Source organism: Hemibagrus wyckioides, linkage group LG21, assembly GCF_019097595.1.
Source record: "Hemibagrus wyckioides isolate EC202008001 linkage group LG21, SWU_Hwy_1.0, whole genome shotgun sequence".
Lineage (NCBI taxonomy): Eukaryota > Metazoa > Chordata > Actinopteri > Siluriformes > Bagridae > Hemibagrus > Hemibagrus wyckioides.
In genome coordinates this window covers 20,295,606-20,314,420 of record NC_080730.1, presented here as the reverse complement: position 1 = coordinate 20,314,420, position 18,815 = coordinate 20,295,606, and the positions used below count along the sequence as shown (strand labels likewise).

Below are 18,815 nucleotides of genomic sequence, written 5' to 3'. Positions count from 1 at the left end.
TATTTTGGCAGAAATGATGCTTCCGTTGATCATTAGTCTGGCTGGATCTAAAATAACGTTCCTAAACAGGTCAACTGTGTAGTCTGTGAAATAACGCTGTAGTGTACACTATCTAGTGCTTCATGTGCAGGAAGTGGTTTGGGACACAGCCTGTGGTCTCTCTCAGCCTCTGTGCCGCAGATAAAGTGCGTTGAAGTGGGAATGGGATTCATTAAAATTGCCCTGAAGTGATTTAGTTGACTGTCAGATTGTTTTTGCTTTAATTTAACGGAGATAAATAACCCCAAGGCCGCGGCGATGCTGCACTCGGAGTCGGAGCCGCGGCTGTACCGCTTCTCCCGCCTGCTCTGTGGAGTTTTTACACATTTACTCTGCGCCGCTTTCACCGTGTTTGTGGCGATTCTCGCGAAACCCGGCTCCAGTGAGTATCTCTGTGCTTGTTTAGGGTCTATAATGCTTCAGTAATGCGTTATAAACAGAAATAAACTGATGTTAAAGAGGGGGGTAAGTGACCGGAAGTTCCGCCGCTTCCTCAATTTAAATAAAACGCTTTAAAATGTTGTTTTTTGTTTGTTTGTTTTTTCCCCCGGAAAACATTATTGTTTTTGTTTTTTTGTTCTTTTACTTCATATTAAATTTTTTTTTCCAGAATTATTTTACGACTTTTTTGTTTTTTCCAGCAATTACCACAGATCACCAATCACATGCCACGTTTGTGCACATCTCATTAATATTCATAAGCTCTAAGCTTTGATTGGACAGTTGACGCAAAGTCTTTTTCCGAAATGTAACTAATGAGTGATAATAACCTGAGCTTCTCTTTCATTATTTAATAACGGCAAATCTCTCATAATAATAATAAGTAATGAGTTTTATCTGTTTGTTTTTGTCTGTACAGGTTTGTTTTCTTGGCATCCTTTTCTGATGACTTTAGCGGTAAGTTTCTGACAGTCACAGCGTAATGACGCACTGATGTGTTTCCCTGCAGGAACAGTATCATTGTACTCCTGTGTTATATATATATATATATATATAAATAAAACTAAGAAAACATTTCAGATAAAAAAATAGTGCTATTTGAAACGACCTGTCAGTGACAGTGAAAGGGGGCGTGGCCTCTGTGCTGGAGCCGCCTCATTAGCTGATTTAAATGTACCTTGTGTCTTGTACACACCGGATCTTTATCCTCTTCTCTCCCTCTAATCTTCCCCGCAGTTCTCGTTTTTCATGACCGAGGCGATTCTGCTCTTCTCTCCACACTCCTCCCCAGTGGGGAAGTTAAAGCACCAGGTGAAATCCCGCCTGCACTGGCTCCTGCAGTGTTCCTGTGTGTCCTGCGCTCTGGTGGGACTGGGAACCATCTTCTACAACAAGCATGTGAACGGGAAGCCGCATTTCTCCACATGGCACGCGCTGCTGGGGCTGGTCACCGTGTGCGTGGTGGTGCTGCAGTCGGTGGCGGCGCTACCGCTCATGTACCACAAACTGGCAAAAGGCTGGTCTCTGGCCAAGCTGAAGCGTTACCACGCCGCTGCAGGACTCGTCACCTACCTGCTTGGCTGCGTGAGTCTGCTGCTGGGGGTCAGCTCCACCTGGTTCACCTCCAGTGTCGGGGGCAACGCCTGGTACATCACCGCCCTATGCCCTGCCCTGTCCGCCCTCACCATCATGAGCCAAGTGACTAACGCCTACATGGCCAAGAAACGCCTGCAGTCCTAAAGTGGACAGGACATAAGTAGACTTCCACGTTGCCAGTGATCATTTACCATGTCACCAGTCACGTGACAGGATGACCTTTCTGTACACAAGCTCAAACACAACAAATTTACACGTCTCAGCTGATGGGTTCATCTCCGGGATGAAGGAGACACCAGAGAGAAGAAGATCAGGACTCCACCAGAGGCAGCAGAAAGAATCACAACATCCTATCGTTTTTACAGTCTGGGGTTTGGTCAGACGTCACAGGCTGAAATGACCACGTCATGTAGATTCTAACAAATCAGCAGAAAAGTGGGAGTGGGCGGGGCTAATGGTATTAAAGGAAGAGTCTCACACACACCTCCACTGTGTAGAGAGAGAAAGTGTGCAGAGAAGAGTGTTTTAATCCTGCGCTTTGGGTGTGTGTGAGAGAGTGTGCACGATGCTTTCTCGTGTACTTATCTGGGTCTGTTTTTCCAAAATATAAAGACAGGTGATGTTTGGGTCAGTGCAATACCAGATTTTTCAGAACCAGCAGAGTTCTAGGGTTAGGGTCAGCAGTACCGGTCTCTCACTTATGATTGTAATCATTATCACACTGTTTCCACTTTTATATACCTGCAGAAAAATCACCCAATATGCACCACTGCGTTTTCCCCCCATGCTGCGACTGAGGCGATTGTAAACGTATAGTGAAGGAGAAAAGAAGAAAAACTAAATAAAGGAGAGAGTTTTTCAAATACAACAAGAAATGCTGAATTTATTTTCTGTTAAAACAACATTAAATAAATACAATGTCATTTTAATCTCCTGGTCTGTGTGCTAAATACAAGAGCTGATGAGTGTGTGTGTGTGTGTGTGTGTGTGTGAGCGAGCTCTTGTCTGGATCTGTCACAGATACTGGTCTTAAACACGCCAGAAAACACACACACGCAAAAAGAGAGTCACAATCCTAACAAGATTTCTGTGGGAAACATACAGGGGTCATGTGGTTTTAAAGGTCATTAAAAAAATGCAGACAAAAAAAAAAAAAAAAAAAAAGGTACAAAAATATAAAGTAGCAAATCATAAATAAATAATTCTGGTAAAATCATCAATCAGTGGAAAAAGAAGCAAATCAGTTCTGCCCTAATCGGAGAGAAAACAAACTAGGAGTCTGAAGGTGAGAACAGACGTCGTGGGCGTCGGCAGACGTTGTGGGCGGAGTCTGGGGAACAGACACTGATTGGTTGATGGAAATTTCGGAATATTTTCAGGCTTTGGTCACGTATGCAAACACACAAAAAAGAAAAGCAGTGTAGGAGGTAACAGTCGACACACACGACGTATGCGCAGCGTCATGGGGAGGAGAAACTGACCGCTACAGGACTAACACTGCCCGCGGCTTCCTCCACCACGAGGCTCTGAAGGCGAACATCAAGGTACATTCTTTGAGCTTCTGTCAGGCTTGAGCCGATACGGACTGCTGCTCGGGTCACCATCAACACAAACCGTTTATTAGCCACGTGACCAGAAAGAAAAACCAACTAAAAAGAACCCCGAGTCGGAGCGAGCCAAAAAGGATTCTTGGACTGTCTTTTTCTGAGACTCGAATCACGCTGCCTCAAACGTCTCGTTTCCTTTACTCAAATTCCACAAGATTATTGTGCGTTTTTTAACATCTCAACGAACACCAGATCCTCGCCACTAGCCTCATTGATTTTCTATTAAAAGGCCAAACTGAAAATTAGAAATGGCTTTTTTTTTTCCACCATGATCGTGGCTTTCCTTTTCCAAAACCACAGAGTACGCAGATTACAAAAAAAAAAAAACGCAGATCAGACGCCAACAAGATCATAAATAAAAAATATAAACAGCTCACGATTTTCTCCCTTTATCTATACGATGCTACGAGTTCTAGCAAACAGCGAAATGTCTCTAAAGTTCACGGTTTCTTCAACGCCTGCTGCCTGGAAAGAGCCGCGCTAGTCGTCTGCGTGACGCAACCAAACACGTCTCAGAGGAACGACTGACACCTTTCTCTTTTCTTTCCTCCCCCTCCCTTTTTTTTTTTTTTAAATTTAGCGGAAGAGCAGTGTTATGGTCCCGTCGGTCTGTTGAATTTAGTGTTCAATGTTCACATCCACCCACTTTCTCCCCGGACCCGTGATATTCCTCACTGCCCGATCACCTCGATGACATCATCGTCAGAGCTACTCCCGCCGTTCTCAGCGAGTGTGTGGTGCGTGTCAGGTCGACTCAGCGCCGCCCCCAGCAGGCTGGAGGGTGACAGGAAGGAGGAGGGAGCAGCGGGGGCGGAGCCGGATGAGGACGAGGACAGGGAATTGGAGAAGATTCTAGAAGAGTCCGGTAGAAGAGGCTGAGTGTAGGGCATGGGAAACCCGGACAGCATGCTCGCCATGCTGGGATTGAAGAGGAATGGTGGAATAGAGGAAGATGAGGAGGAGGAAGAAGAGGATGATGGAGGTGCGGAGGATGATGAAGCGATACTGGTTGATGAAGAGGAACTGTGGGCAGAGCTTAAAGCATTGGCGGGTAACATGCTATGCAAATCGTTCAGAAAGTGACCTCGGTTGGTCCCGCCCACCAGAGATGGCGTCATGTGACCCAAAGCCCCCAGAAGGGCCGGAGGAAAACCCATGGACCCCATGTTGTAGCCGCCACTCACAGGGAACGCCGGGAAATTAGCAGCGGCCGTAGTGCTGGTGTTCCTTTTGGAGCCTCGAGAGTCTGAAAGGAGTTTCCTCTTCAGACTCTGGATGTCCAGGGCGGAGCCGGAGCCAATGACATCGTCGCTCCGCTGAGGCTCGGAGGCGTGGCCGTGCTGGGCGGGGCGGGTCGGTAGCTCGGCGAGGGTGAGGTCGTTGGTAGAGGCGGGCGTGTACTGATGGAGCTGGTGCAGCAGGTTGGGGCTGGAGGACGGAGACACGCGGCGCACGCTGTCCGGAGAAAAGCGCTTCAGTTCGGGAGGAGACACGCGGCCATTACTGACCGAGCGCAGGAGAGACCCGCCCACATCTGACATGGACAGGAGAGAAAAAAAAAAGGACTGATTTACACACCAGCATTTATCTCCCAGTCACTTATTTCACTTAGTGCAACAAATTTCTAACTTATTAATGATACAATTATAATATTAAGGTGAACAGGACAGAGAGAGAGAGAGAGAGATGGAGAGAAAGATGGAGGGCACAGGAAATAGGCTGGGTGAAAACAGAGAGAGAGAGCACAGGAAATAGGCTGGGTTAAAACAGAGAGAGAGAGAGAGAGAGCACAGGAAATAGGCTGGGTTAAAACAGAGAGAGAGAGAGAGAGAGCACAGGAAATAGGCTGGGTTAAAACAGAGAGAGAGAGAGCACAGGAAATAGGCTGGGTTAAAACAGAGAGAGAGAGAAAGATAAAAATGTGAAATGTGATAAAATGTGTCAGTGAGGAAGATGGAGGATGAGTCAGGAGGAAAAAATGGAAGAAGAAAAGAGAGAAGATTAAGAGAGAGAAAAGTACAGAAACGAGAGACAGACAAGTGTGTGTGTGTATGTGTGTGTTAATAACATCACACCTCTAGGTGCTGGAGCAGCTCCCTCACTGGCTCTAGGCTTTCCGGAACGGATGGCAAAGATCCTCCCATCATTAGTCCTGATGTATGTACCTGAGAACGCACACACACGCACACACACACACACACACGCACACACGCACGCACACACACACACGCACACACAGGTTTTTATCAATAGCAGCAGTAGTAGCAGTATATATATATTGCAGCACTCTGCAGTACACTGTTACCTTTGGATCCTTTGATCACGTGGATGCTCTCTCCAGCGCTGATCCTCGCCTGTACGTCCGTCGAGCTGTTTGTGCCGGGAATCACAATATCTACAGCACAGAGACAGCAGCGTTTAGACTGACTGAAAGTGGAGAAGGGCGATCTAGTCTGTGTGTGTGGGTGTGTGTGTACGTACCAGTGGTAGTGATGACACGCTGAACCAGGACACCGGCCTTCTGCAGGTAGTTGACAGGGAAGGCGGGGCTGGAGGCATGGCCTCCCACGGCAGCCTGGCGAGGCATCATGGGAATGGGAGTGGACTGGACGGGCCGGACGCTGGCGATGGGCTTCTCATCCATCCGCGGTGCCGGCCTCCTGACGACAGGATAGTGGATAGTGTCATTTATGCTCGTTGTCATGGTCACACTCGACCCACGTAAAACACCCAGCCAATCAGAAACAAATATTCACTGTATTCTGATTCACTCATGTTACAGTATATAATGTGCTGATTACCTTCACAGACTGTGTGTGTGTGTGTGTGTGTGTGTGTAAGTGCTGACCAGTTCCTGATGTTGGAGAGGCTTTGCTCGTTGGCAGGATAGTAGTGGGCGTAGGACGGACGCTGATAGGGCACCGACGCCCTCTTCTCATCCTCGTAGCTCTTCTTAGCTGCTTTCTTCTCTGCTTTGGTGAGTTTCAGGTCCTTGCGGTCCATCAGCAGAGACTCGTGCTGGAACGGTAGCTGGAACACAGAGAGAGAGAGGCTTGGCAGAATGTTCTTCACTGAAATGACCACACTGATGGTTAGTGATTTGGTGATGAGGTGCAGACCTTGGTGATGAGGTGAGGGAAGCCCAGACAGGCCTGTTGGATTACCGCCTCCATGTCATCGTTGTTCAGCAGCACCGATTGGCTGGGATCAGGCTCCTCCTCCACGTAGTGCAGCAGAGACTCCACCTCCTTACGGGTGAAGGTGAGGACGGGGTTCAGATCGTCCACCACACGGTCTGCAGACAGACAGAACTTTTAAATCCAAAAGAACTTGCATACGATGAAAGCTCTCTCTCACACACACACACACACACTTACCAGACATGCCCTGCTTGGACACCTGCCGGTCATAGATCTTCTTCTCCAGGGTGAAGTCACACACCAGTCTGTAGATGTAGCAGGGTTTGTGCTGACCATAGCGATACACTCGACACACGGCCTGCGCGTCGTGGCATGGGTTCCACGAAGCGTCCAGCACCACCACCCGATTTGCTCCGATCAGGTTCACACCCAAACACCCCGCCCTAAAACCAGGCGCAGTGTTAATCATGACAGCGTACAAATAATGAAAAATCATGACAAGCACCTGTTTCGTGTGTTTCATGCTGCTGTGTGTGTGTGTGTGTGAGAGAGACCTGGTGGACAGGAGGAAGACCCAGGCCGTGGTGTTTGCCGGGTCATTAAACTGGTTGATGAGTTTCTCTCTCTCTGAGGCAGATGTGCTGCCATCCAACCCTGCAAACACAGCAACAGAACACAGACAGGTCAATAGACTGAGATCCACTTACCTGAACACACACACACACACACACACACACTCACTGTAATAGTTGATGCCACGGAGCCAGTTTTGCTTCTGGTTGTCCATTTTGACGGGGATCGCTCTCACAGCCAGGAAGGACTCGATCACCGATAGTGTGGACAAACTCTGACTACACACACACACACACACACCAGTACAACATAACAGGGTCAATTTCTCAGTTAAACACCACAGGAGTAACTGTATCAGATTCCACTGGTTCTTCTCAGCAGGTGGTTACCTGAAAACGAGGATCTTGTCTCCTCTGCTGACGCTCTCTTCGATCAGATGGAAGAGGAGAACCATCTTAGCCGAGTTCTCCAGCACGCCGGTCTGGTATCCGCTCATGATGTCCTTCGCCTGCACTCCGAAAAGACAGACAGAGAGACAGACAGAGAAAGGAGAAGACAGGACAGACGTTTCATTCAGGAAAGAAAACATGAGTTATTTTCATCACTTCATTAACCTCCAAATCTTCCATCTTCATTGTCTTCTTATGAAATTCTTAATTAATTAGTCTTAATTAAGGTTATTATTTCTGAGATTATTATTAACAAATAGCAGAAACTGTTCACAAAATGATTTTGTTATGATAAATATTGGTGCTTGTTATGCAAGAAAAAAGGATAAGGTGAAGAAGTTTGGAGTGTCTCGCTCATACCCATTCGTAGGTGATGACCTGATTGGCTCGTTCCTGCAGAGGTGGGAGTGTCCCCTTAGCGCAGGAGCCATCAGAGGTCTTGCCCTTTAACCCTGGTGCGGGGCAGCGGCCCGTCGCCGAGGCGTTCAGGTCATCAAGGTCCAGGTCCTGCTCATTGGCCAGGTTTTCCTTCTGCAGCGCTTCATACAGAACGTCAGGATGATTCCAGATCTGAGGGAGACGTTCAAGTCAGGATTCACGAACCATAGGCTGTTTCATGTAAACCGAGTCAGTACTGAGTGTGTATTAAACCCAGTGATGAAGCAAGAAGGGCAGAAGCAGGAGGATAGACGGCTGGTTACCTTGCAGCACACACAGAAGGCTTTGAGAGGATTGAGGCCGAGCCAGCCACTGTTCCCCGCCTCACGGAAACGATTCATGAACTCTTTATACAGCGCCCTCTGGAGAGGGGAGAGACGCACCAGGATCACGTGTTCCTGTTTCATGGGCAGCTGTGTGCTCAGGACATCATGACCACGTCTGAAAAAAGAACAAAAAAACTAAACCCAAGACATTCCAACGCACCACAAAGCACTTTCTCTTTTTCTCTCTCACACAGTGTAAAATATATATACACACATAAACCCTCACCTCTGGACGAAGCCCTCGAGCAGGCTGTGCAGGACGTGGCTGCGGTACCTCATGAGCCTGATGTCCTGCGGCGTGCTGTCGATGCACTGACCGTTCAGGATGGGCCGCTCGAACATGTTGCTGAACTCCTGCCTCGTACCCAAGAAGTCTGGACGCACGAAGTCCACCATGCACCAGTACTCCATCAGGTTGTTCTGCAGCGGGTAGCCGGTCAGTACCACGCGCCGCCGAGACCTGATGTTCTTCAGCGCCTGCGACGTGCTAGCATGGCAGTTCTTTATGCGGTGACCCTCGTCGCAGATCACCACGTCCGGCCCGGGCCGAGAGAGAGCCTTCTCGATGTCTGGAAAACAAACAGTCACTTGATCATTGATGGTCATTTATTAATGTATTAAGACCATTTACATAAACTTTAGATATGCTAGCATTTTCATCCTTCAAAACCTGTGCTGACCAATCAGAGGCATTCAGTAGAGCAAGCTCCACCCACCAGTAGGTCCAGGTTCAGAAGAGCTAAAATCGGTCAATTACACCACGCTGTTCTGTTGGTGCTTTTTTATCAAATAATGAATAAACAAATCTAGTGTGTCATATGCTACATGTGGTGAGGATAAAAACCTTTCATCAGCTCCTGCTGCCGGTCCTCCTCGTCCAGATCGATGATGATGGGCCCCGCAGGTTTTTTCGACTTCCTCTTGCGGCCGGTGACGAAGCTCTTCTTCAGAGAGAGCAGCCGGTACATTTCATAACCCATGAGCAGCACGCCGCCATCACGCGTCCACTCCTCTATCACCTTCGCACGGGTCACTGTCGTCCTGCGCAAGAGGAAAAAAAAAAACATTTAAGGGCAAATCAGGGGCAAGACAGGTTTAACTGACCACACAGGATCCACAAAACCGCCTGTTATATTTGGTTCATCATTTGTCCAGTGAAGAAGAAATGCTTTGTATTGTATAATGCTCCATGTCTTTTGTACAAAAGGTTGTTTGTACTTCTGTGGTCTTCTTCTCTGGTTGTGAAACACTGCTGTCTACACTCGCTTACAACATTCCTGAGGTGCAGAAAGTAAACGTCAGATCCAAATCAGGCATCAGATGACACTCCGCTGTACAGGTATTCATGTTACACATAACATTCCTGGCTACCTAGTGGTATCCTACTGATCCTGGCAGATCAGAGAGAGAAATGGTGTGTGTGAGAGAGCGAGAGAGAGAAAGAGACAAAGAAAAATGGTGTGTGTGAGAGAGAGTGAAATGGTGTGTGTGTGTGTGAGAGCGAGAGAGAGAAAGAGACAAAGAAAAATGGTGTGTGTGAGAGAGAGTGAAATGGTGTGTGTGTGTGTGAGAGCGAGAGAGAGAAAGAGACAAAGAAAAATGGTGTGTGTGAGAGAGAGTGAAATGGTGTGTGTGTGTTTGAGAGCGAGAGAGAGAAAGAGACAAAGAAAAATGGTGTGTGTGAGAGAGAGTGAAATGGTGTGTGTGTGTGAGAGAGCAAGAGAGAGAGACAGAGAGAAATGGTGTGTGTGTGTGAGAGAGTGAAATGGTGTGTGTGTGTGAGAGCAAGAGAGAGAGACAGAGAGAAATGGTGTGTGTGTGAGTGAGAGAGTGAAATGGTGTGTGTGTGAGAGAGCAAGAGAGAGAGACAGAGAGAAATGGTGTGTGTGAGTGAGAATGAGAGAGACAAAAGAGAAATGGTGTGTGTGTGAGAGAGAGAGAGAGAGAGACAGAGATGGAGAGAAATGGTGTGTGTGTGAGAGCAAAAGAGAGAGAGACAGAGAGAAATGGTGTGTGTGTGAGAGAGAGAGAGAGAGAGAGAGAGACAGATGGAGAGAAATGGTGTGTGTGAGAGAGCAAAAGAGAGAGAGACAGAGAGAAATGGTGTGTGTGTGTGTGTGTGTGAGAGAGCAAAAGAGAGAGAGACAGAGAGAAATGGTGTGTGTGTGTGTGAGAGAGAGAGAGAGAGAGAGATGGTGTGTGTGTGAGAGAGAGAGAAATGGTGTGTGTGTGTGTGAGAGAGAGAAAGAGAAATGGTGTGTGTGTGTGTGTGAGAGAGAGAGACAAATGGTTGTGTGTGTGAGAGAGAGAAAGAGAAATGGTGTGTGTGTGTGAGAGAGAGAGAAAGACAGAGAAATGGTGTGTGTGAGAGAGAGAGAGAAATGGTGTGTGTGTGAGAGAGAGAAATGGGGTGTGTGTGTGAGAGAGAGAGAGAGAGAAATGGGGTGTGTGTGTGTGAGTGAGAGAGAGACAGAGAAATGGGGTGTGTGTGTGTGTGTGAGAGTGAGAGAGAGACAGAGAAATGGGGTGTGTGTGTGTGTGAGTGAGAGAGAGACAGAGAAATGGGGTGTGTGAGTGAGTGAGAGAGACAGAGAAATGGGGTGTGTGTGTGTGTGAGTGAGAGAGAGACAGAGAAATGGGGTGTGTGTGTGTGAGAGAGAGACAGAGAAATGGGGTGTGTGTGTGAGTGAGAGAGAGAGAGAGACAGAGAAATGGGGTGTGTGTGTGTGTGAGTGAGAGAGAGAGACAGAGAAATGGGGTGTGTGTGTGTGTGTGAGTGAGAGAGAGAGAGAGAGACAGAGAAATGGGGTGTGTGTGAGTGAGAGAGAGAGAGAGACAGAGAAATGGGGTGTGTGAGAGAGAGAGAGAGACAGAGAAATGGGGTGTGTGAGAGAGAGAGAGAGACAGAGAAATGGTGTGTGTGTGTGTGAGTGAGAGAGAGACAGAGAAATGGGGTGTGTGTGTGTGTGTGTGAGAGTGAGAGAGAGACAGAGAAATGGGGTGTGTGTGTGTGTGAGTGAGAGAGAGACAGAGAAATGGGGTGTGTGTGTGTGTGAGTGAGAGAGAGACAGAGAAATGGGGTGTGTGTGTGTGTGTGTGAGTGAGAGAGAGAGAGACAGAGAATTGGGGTGTGTGTGTGTGAGTGAGAGAGAGAGACAGAGAAATGGGGTGTGTGTGTGTGAGTGAGAGAGAGAGACAGAGAAATGGGGTGTGTGTGTGTGTGTGAGAGAGAGAGAGAGAAATGGGGTGTGTGTGTGTGTGTGTGTGAGTGAGAGAGAGAGAGAAATGGGGTGTGTGTGTGTGTGTGAGTGAGAGAGAGAGAGAAATGGGGTGTGTGTGTGTGTGTGTGTGAGTGAGAGAGAGAGAGAGAGAAATGGGGTGTGTGTGTGTGTGTGAGAGAGAGACAGAAATGGTGTGTGTGTGTGTGAGTGAGAGAGAGAGACAGAAATGGGGTGTGTGTGTGTGAGTGAGAGAGAGAGACAGAGAAATGGGGTGTGTGTGTGAGAGAGAGAGAGAGACAGAGAAATGGGGTGTGTGTGTGAGAGAGAGAGAGAGACAGAGAAATGGGGGGTGTGTGTGAGAGAGAGAGAGAGACAGAAATGGGGTGTGTGTGTGAGAGAGAGAGAGAGACAGAGAAATGGGGTGTGTGTGTGAGAGAGAGAGAGACAGAGACAGAGAAATGGGGTGTGTGTGTGTGTGAGTGAGAGAGACAGAGAAATGGGGTGTGTGTGTGTGTGAGAGAGAGAGAGAGAGAGACAGAGAAATGGGGTGTGTGTGTGTGTGTGAGAGAGAGACAGAGAAATGGGGTGTGTGTGTGTGAGTGAGAGAGAGAGACAGAGAAATGGGGTGTGTGTGTGTGTGTGAGAGAGAGACAGAAATGGTGTGTGTGTGTGTGAGTGAGAGAGAGAGACAGAAATGGGGTGTGTGTGTGTGAGTGAGAGAGACAGAGAAATGGTGTGTGAGTGAGAGAGAGACAGAAATGGTGTGTGTGTGTGTGAGTGAGAGAGAGAGACAGAAATGGGGTGTGTGTGTGTGTGAGTGAGAGAGAGAGACAGAAATGGGGTGTGTGTGTGTGTGTGTGTGTGAGAGAGAGAGACAGAAATGGGGTGTGTGTGTGTGTGTGTTTGTGAGAGAGAGACAGAGAAATGGGGTGTGTGTGTGTGTGTGTGTGTGAGTGAGAGAGACAGAGAAATGGGGTGTGTGTGTGTGTGTGAGAGAGACAGGGAAATGGGGTGTGTGTGTGTGAGTGAGAGAGACAGAGAAATGGTGTGTGAGTGAGAGAGAGAGACAGAGAAATGGTGTGTGAGTGAGAGAGAGAGAGAGAGAGAGACAGAGAAATGGGGTGTGTGTGAGTGAGAGAGAGAGAGAGACAGAGAAATGGGGTGTGTGTGTGTGTGTGTGAGAGAGAGAGAGAGAGAGAAATGGTGTGTGTGTGTGTGTGTGTGTGTGTGAGAGAGAGAGACAGAGAGAAATGGTGTGTGTGTGTGTGTGAGAGAGAGAGAGAGAGAGAGACAGAGAGAAATGGTGTGTGTGTGTGTGTGTGAGAGAGAGAGAGACAGAGAGAAATGGTGTGTGTGTGTGTGTGTGTGAGAGAGAGACAGAGAGAAATGGTGTGTGTGTGTGAGAGAGAGAGAGAGAGAGAGAGAGAGACAGAGAGAAATGGTGTGTGTGTGTGTGTGTGAGAGAGAGAGAGAGAGACAGAGAGAAATGGTGTGTGTGTGTGTGTGTGTGTGAGAGAGAGAGAGAGAGAGAGAGACAGAGAGAAATGGTGTGTGTGTGTGTGTGTGTGTGTGTGTGAGTGAGAGAGAGAGAGAGAGAAATGGGGTGTGTGTGTGTGAGTGAGAGAGAGAGAGAGAGAGAAATGGGGTGTGTGTGTGTGTGAGTGAGAGAGAGAGAGAAATGGTGTGTGTGTGTGTGTGTGTGTGAGAGAGAGAGAGAGACAGAGAGAAATGGTGTGTGTGTGTGTGTGTGTGTGTGTGTGTGTGTGTGAGAGAGAGAGAGAGAGAGAGAGACAGAGAGAAATGGTGTGTGTGTGTGAAAGAGAGAAAGCGAGAGACAATATATAATAATAATAATAATAATAATAAAACAATCATGGTAATTACTTGTGCTCGTCATTTAGGAGGTGCACTCTGAAGGTTCTGGGGGAAACCTGGGCCGGATCGGTGTCTGGAGGAAGGGATTCAGCTGGAGGCAACCACAGATTAAACTCTGCTAACCAGTTCTGCAGAGTGTTCACCTGAGAGAGAGAGAGAGAGAGAGAGAGAGAGAGAGAGAGAGAGAGAGAGTTAGTTCTGATGCTGTAGTCACCTCCTGTTAAGTTACTGTATGTAGAGTTGCTGGACATGATGCTGGACAGGGTCTTACAGGCACGATGGCGAGGACGGTCCTGGCTCCTGTGTGTTGGAGCAGGATGTCGATGAAGGAGATGACCTGCAGTGTTTTGCCCAATCCCATACTGTGTGCCAGGATGCAGCCGAACCCACTGCTGGTCTTAAAGCGTTCCAGAGACTCCACCAGGTTATCGTAGAGGAAACGGATCCCACCAATCTGCATGAGATGGAGAGAGGAAGTAGATGTTAAACATTGAAACATCTGGTGCATGACTGGTGCAGCTTGAACCAAAGTGTCAGGTCCACCTGGAGCAGGTAGGGTTCGGTCAGAGTGAGGCGTATCTTGTGGAGGTTTGGACCTAAATGTGAGGCGTATCTGGTGAGGAGTGTGAGGCGTACCTGGTGAGGTTTGGACCTGAGTGTGAGGCGTACCTGGTGAGGTTTGGACCTAAGTGTGAGGCGTACCTGGTGAGGTTTGGACCTGAGTGTGAGGCGTACCTGGTGAGGTTTGGACCTGAGTGTGAGGCGTACCTGGTGAGCAGTGTGAGGTGTACCTGGAGAGGTTTGGACCCGAGTGTGAGGCGTACCTGGTGAGGAGTGTGAGGCGTACCTGGTGAGGAGTGTGAGGCGTACCTGGTGAGGAGTGTGAGGCGTACCTGGTGAGCAGTGTGAGGTGTACCTGGAGAGGTTTGGACCTGAGTGTGAGGCGTACCTGGTGAGGAGTGTGAGGCGTACCTGGTGAGCAGTGTGAGGTGTACCTGGAGAGGTTTGGACCCGAGTGTGAGGCGTACCTGGTGAGGAGTGTGAGGCGTACCTGGTGGGGTTTAACAACACGGGCGAGCTGTGGGGCGAGGAACAGGTCAGCCTCCTCGACAGGGTGGTTAATGTTGACCAGCACTCTGCCCTGAGCGTCTGGTTGGTTCAGGGCATCATTAATGTGTGAGCCGCTGCTTTCCTCTGTCCCAGGTGAGGTGGAGCGCTCATCATCCTCCTCACTGAGGTGGAACGTTTCCTCATCACCTGAGCTCAGCTCAATCACATCTAAACACACCAAGAGAGAAAGTGTGCATGATTAACAGCTAACATTACACTAACTAGTTAAGAGTGTGCGTGTGTGTGTGTGTCTGTGTGTGCACGTGTACCGTCTCTGGGTGCTGGTTTAGGAGGAGGTGCGGATCCTCTGGACTCTCCCTCGTCTCCGCTACTGTCCAGGCAAATGACCTCACCCTTAACAACAGATGCCAAGGAGGGCAGGTCCACTAAGACAAAAAGAAACACACACCACAGACTTTTAGGGCAAGAGCTCACAAGTATAGTGTGGGGTGTGTGTGTGTGCATGTGTGTGTGTGTGTGCATGTCTGTGTGCGAGTGTGTACCAGCAGGTAATGGATAGTCCTTCCTCTGCTGCTCCAGGCGTTTTCTCCTCTCCAGCTCCTCCTGCTGCGCTGCTTTTGTTCCTGGTTCCAGCTGATGCTCCTCCAGCAGCTTCCTGTTCACAACACACACATGACTCTTATACACGTCTACTAACAGATTTAAAGCAGCTGTATGTATCCAATTACCGTGTCATCACTCATGTCGTACCTGATGTTCCTCCTCAGGTGAGCAGGTTTAGCAGGTTTGGAGCTTTTCTTCTTTGACTTCCTCTTGGGGGCGGAGCCTGCGGCCGCAGATTTCCCCCGTGACCCGGATGCACTCGAAGGCCGCGAGGTGGACTTCGAAGAGGCCCGCGATTGAGGTCTGGAGGACGGGGCGGAGCTCCCTGAATGTGAAGAGTGGGCTGGGCTAGAAAGGCCCACCCCCTCCTCCGTCTCCATGGCCTCTGCAGCACAGTCTGTCAAAAAACACAGCATGAGGCATGAAAAGATCTAATCACCTTCCTACTGCTTCAATGTGAAAGTTCATCTACAGCCGGTATTCCTGACCTCCTTCTTCATCCTCTTCTTCTTCTTCTTCTTCATCGTCACCATCATCATCGTCGTCTGCGTCATTCTCCCCATCAGCTTCCTCCCCCATCTGCTCTTCTTCCTCCTCTTCGCTGTTCAGGCTGTGCTCCAGATCGCTCTCTGAGATCGCCTCTTCTGACATGGCGTCCCCTGGATCTTCAAGAGCACTACCTACACATCTTCACTCAGAGCACCTGCAACACAAAACACCTGGATTAATCACATGCCCTCGTCCTGAGCACCTTAAACACCTTCCTCCCTCCTCACCAAGTCCACCGCATACATGAGGCTCTTCCTGTGACACACTACATCATCATGACACCTTGTGCTCACACCTCACACAGAAACGTATCATCACAGGCTTTATTCTTCAAGTCAGATAAAGAGACAGACAGACAGAGAGAGAGAGAGACACAAAACAAGCGAGAGAGGTATAGGGACAAAAAGAGAGAGAGACTGAGAGAGATAGAAAGTGAGAGAGAGACAGAGAGAGAGAGAGAGAGAGAGAGAGAGAGAGAGAGAGAAAGTGAGTGATAGAGAGATGTTCCGTAACGTGTGTTATATAAGGCAGGTTATTAAATGCTTTTTACTTCAGTGACATGTTCCTGAGGAAATATAGGCCAGTAGGCTGAAAGTACACAAACACACACACACACACACACACACACACGAGCACTGCCTCTACCCTCTCACACTCGCTTGTGTCCTAATGAGCAACCTGCATATCGAGTGCACTAAAGATGGAGGTCAGTATGACATCAGCAAATAGCCACATGTAAAATAGCAAATATGCAAATGAGCCCATGATGCAGTGAAAGCATGGGGCGGGCATTAAACATGCCCGTAACGGTGGGTTGTGCCCTGAGTCGTGGGTGAGAGGGGATACGAGCGTCAAGCTGCTAAACATGGAAACGTTCAACAAAGTGTTTAACGATGACTTCAGAAGTGCAACTCAGGTGGTGAAGCTGCAGGTGAGGGTGATGAAGGACACATGATCATCGCAGTGTTTATTACGCAGTGTGTAACACTCATGACAGTTCGCTTACTCACTAGTCTTCTTCACTCACAGCCCCATCAGTTCTGTTAAATCTATTAGCAGTTTTGTAGCTCAGCAGCGCTCCCTGCAAAGCCACACCCAGGAGGCGTGATTTCACCAATTGACACCTGAGCTCTGGTGCAGGAGGCGGGGCTTCTTCAAACGACACCTGAGCTCTGGTGCAGGAGGCGGGGCTTCTTCAAACGACACCTGAGCTCTGGGGGAGGAGGCGGGGCTTCTTCAAACGACACCTGAGCTCTGGGGGAGGAGGAGGGGCTTCTTCAAACGACACCTGAGCTCTGGGGGAGGAGGAGGGGCTTCTTCAAACGACACCTGAGCTCTGGGGGAGGAGGAGGGGCTTCTTCAAACGACACCTGAGCTCTGGTGCAGGAGGCAGGGCTTCTTCAAACGACTTCTTCGAACGGCCGACACCCAAGTTCGGACCCTGCTGTGACACGGAATTTAAGGCAAAAACCGACAACCTGTTCTTACAGCTCGAGGAGAGAAAAAAACAAAACAAAAAAAACAAAAACAGGAAATGATCAGAAGCAGGCCGCATACACACACACACACACCCTTACTTTCGGTTTCTGTGTGTGTTCATGCAACTCTCACTACAGTGTGTGTGTGAGTGATCAATCATATACACTGATCTTCAGCCCGTACATCATCATCATCATCATCATCATCAGGACTGCTGTCCAACACACACCCTTCTACATGAGACTCCAGAAAAGAGCAGCTCAGGCTTCACATTTCCAAAGTGTGTTTAACACCATGACGTACTATACACACACACACACACACACACACACACACACACACACACACACCCTATACGCTTTACAGTCAGGCCGCGGCACACATCCTACAGCTCTGTTACTGAGACACGTCACCCCTTAATTATTCATCCGCGTCTGGAGGCGTCATCAAACATATATGAAGGACCGTCTGTGTACGACCATCACACACACACAGGCAGGAATAATTAAAGTTGTTAATAAAGTATGTATTTTTGACCCAAATCGATGAGTTTGAACTCACTCTCTAACCACACAAACAGGTAGGTGTTTATTTCACATGGATCATCTTCATTCCTCAATTCTAACACATGATAAACCACCTGTCTGAGTAACCAGAACTGAATCAGTTAATTACACATCTAAGATGAAATGAAAGATAATAAACAGATCATACAACCATAAACATAAACAAAAACAAACAAGCAAAAAGCTGCAACCAATAATAAAAATGATAAATAGAATCGTCCGGAATAAAAAAAAACGTGCAATAAGTAAACAAATAAATAAACAAGCAAATACTTTTGCACTGGATCTGCAGCAAATAATCCTGTAAATAAATAAATCAATAAATAAACTAATTCCGCGCTATTCCAAGTTTATAACCAATAATAAATTGTTTATTTATTGACTTATTCTAATAAACACTCATATCTTTGTGGCTAAACGCTGTACAGATCAGGGGGAGGATTTTTACCTGGAAGGACAGCAGTGGACTGATATAATTAATAAACTGGCTCATTGTGCAGCTACATAAACACTGGACAAGCTTTAAATCCTCGGCACGTGCTCCAAAAACGCATTATAAACGCTACATTTCCGCGCTGTAGTTAAATTCCGTCCCTTCACTCCATCATTCTCTACACTAACATCATTACAGCAAGAGCCAAATAACCCTGGCTCGGTCCCAAATCCCTCCCGGAGCACGCCGACCTACCTAGGACGACTACCTAGGAGTGGGAAGCGGACTACTCTGTGGCACGCGCAAGGGAGTTGGAGTGAGGGAGCAGGGCGGGATTTGGGACACCGCCGTCGCGCGGGCGCTGTGGCCTAAAACACGGGCTGTGAGGAGCTAGCCTACATGCTAACTTCTATTGTCTGCACGGAGAGCAAGCAGAGGCGTCGATAAAACACCGATTTATAAACCGCTTTCTGTTATTCTGGCACTGTTTTCTTACCGAACTGTTTTTACACACAGTGACGTAATAACTCCCGCCAAACCGAATCAAACTGAATCGCTGCAGCTGAGCTTTAGCATCTCTCGCTAACCGCTCTGAAGAATGAGACTGATCGCTTTTATCAGATTTGCAGAAAGATATTTCGTCATTTTGCAATTTTGTGCGGTTTTAATGCACGGTCTTACCTTCTACACCTCCCTGGTTGAAAACAGACGCTCTGGCGTCGGAGCCTCATCAAATAATTATTTTTATTCACACCGGATTCTTTTATTTTCCCCCTATATTATACAGTTTTCCATAAGCGACACGGAAATATTCCGGAATGCAACACGAGCTGGCGGTTTATGGTTCCGCTCTTCACACTGTTCCGGTCTAAAATTCTTTCTATCATTTAATTATTCCGTTAATTGACCT

At 48.1% G+C, this 18,815-nt stretch overlaps 2 protein-coding genes across 2 annotated transcripts; one reads left to right on the top strand and one right to left on the bottom strand.

Annotated features, from left to right (window-relative positions):
- Positions 1-27: 27 nt before the first annotated feature.
- On the top strand, positions 28-2,431 carry LOC131342923 (transmembrane reductase CYB561D2). The gene is made up of 4 exons (XM_058374239.1): positions 28-185; positions 274-421; positions 899-936; positions 1,216-2,431. Exons 1-4 carry the CDS (start codon positions 123-125, stop codon positions 1,717-1,719), a joined length of 753 nt encoding a protein of 250 aa, XP_058230222.1. The 5' UTR covers positions 28-122; the 3' UTR covers positions 1,720-2,431.
- A 15-nt stretch (positions 2,432-2,446) lies between these two features.
- On the bottom strand, positions 2,447-18,743 carry rad54l2 (RAD54 like 2). The gene is made up of 22 exons (XM_058374222.1): positions 18,587-18,743; positions 15,367-15,581; positions 15,026-15,275; positions 14,818-14,930; positions 14,584-14,700; positions 14,256-14,482; positions 13,476-13,658; positions 13,214-13,347; positions 8,953-9,149; positions 8,335-8,677; positions 8,046-8,223; positions 7,705-7,914; positions 7,285-7,403; positions 7,064-7,173; positions 6,877-6,976; positions 6,560-6,765; positions 6,302-6,477; positions 6,031-6,212; positions 5,664-5,842; positions 5,488-5,577; positions 5,258-5,347; positions 2,447-4,716 (listed from the first exon to the last, which is right to left on the bottom strand). Exons 2-22 carry the CDS (start codon positions 15,527-15,529, stop codon positions 3,854-3,856), a joined length of 4,230 nt encoding a protein of 1,409 aa, XP_058230205.1. The 5' UTR covers positions 15,530-15,581; positions 18,587-18,743; the 3' UTR covers positions 2,447-3,853.
- Between the last annotated feature and the right edge of the window lie 72 nt (positions 18,744-18,815).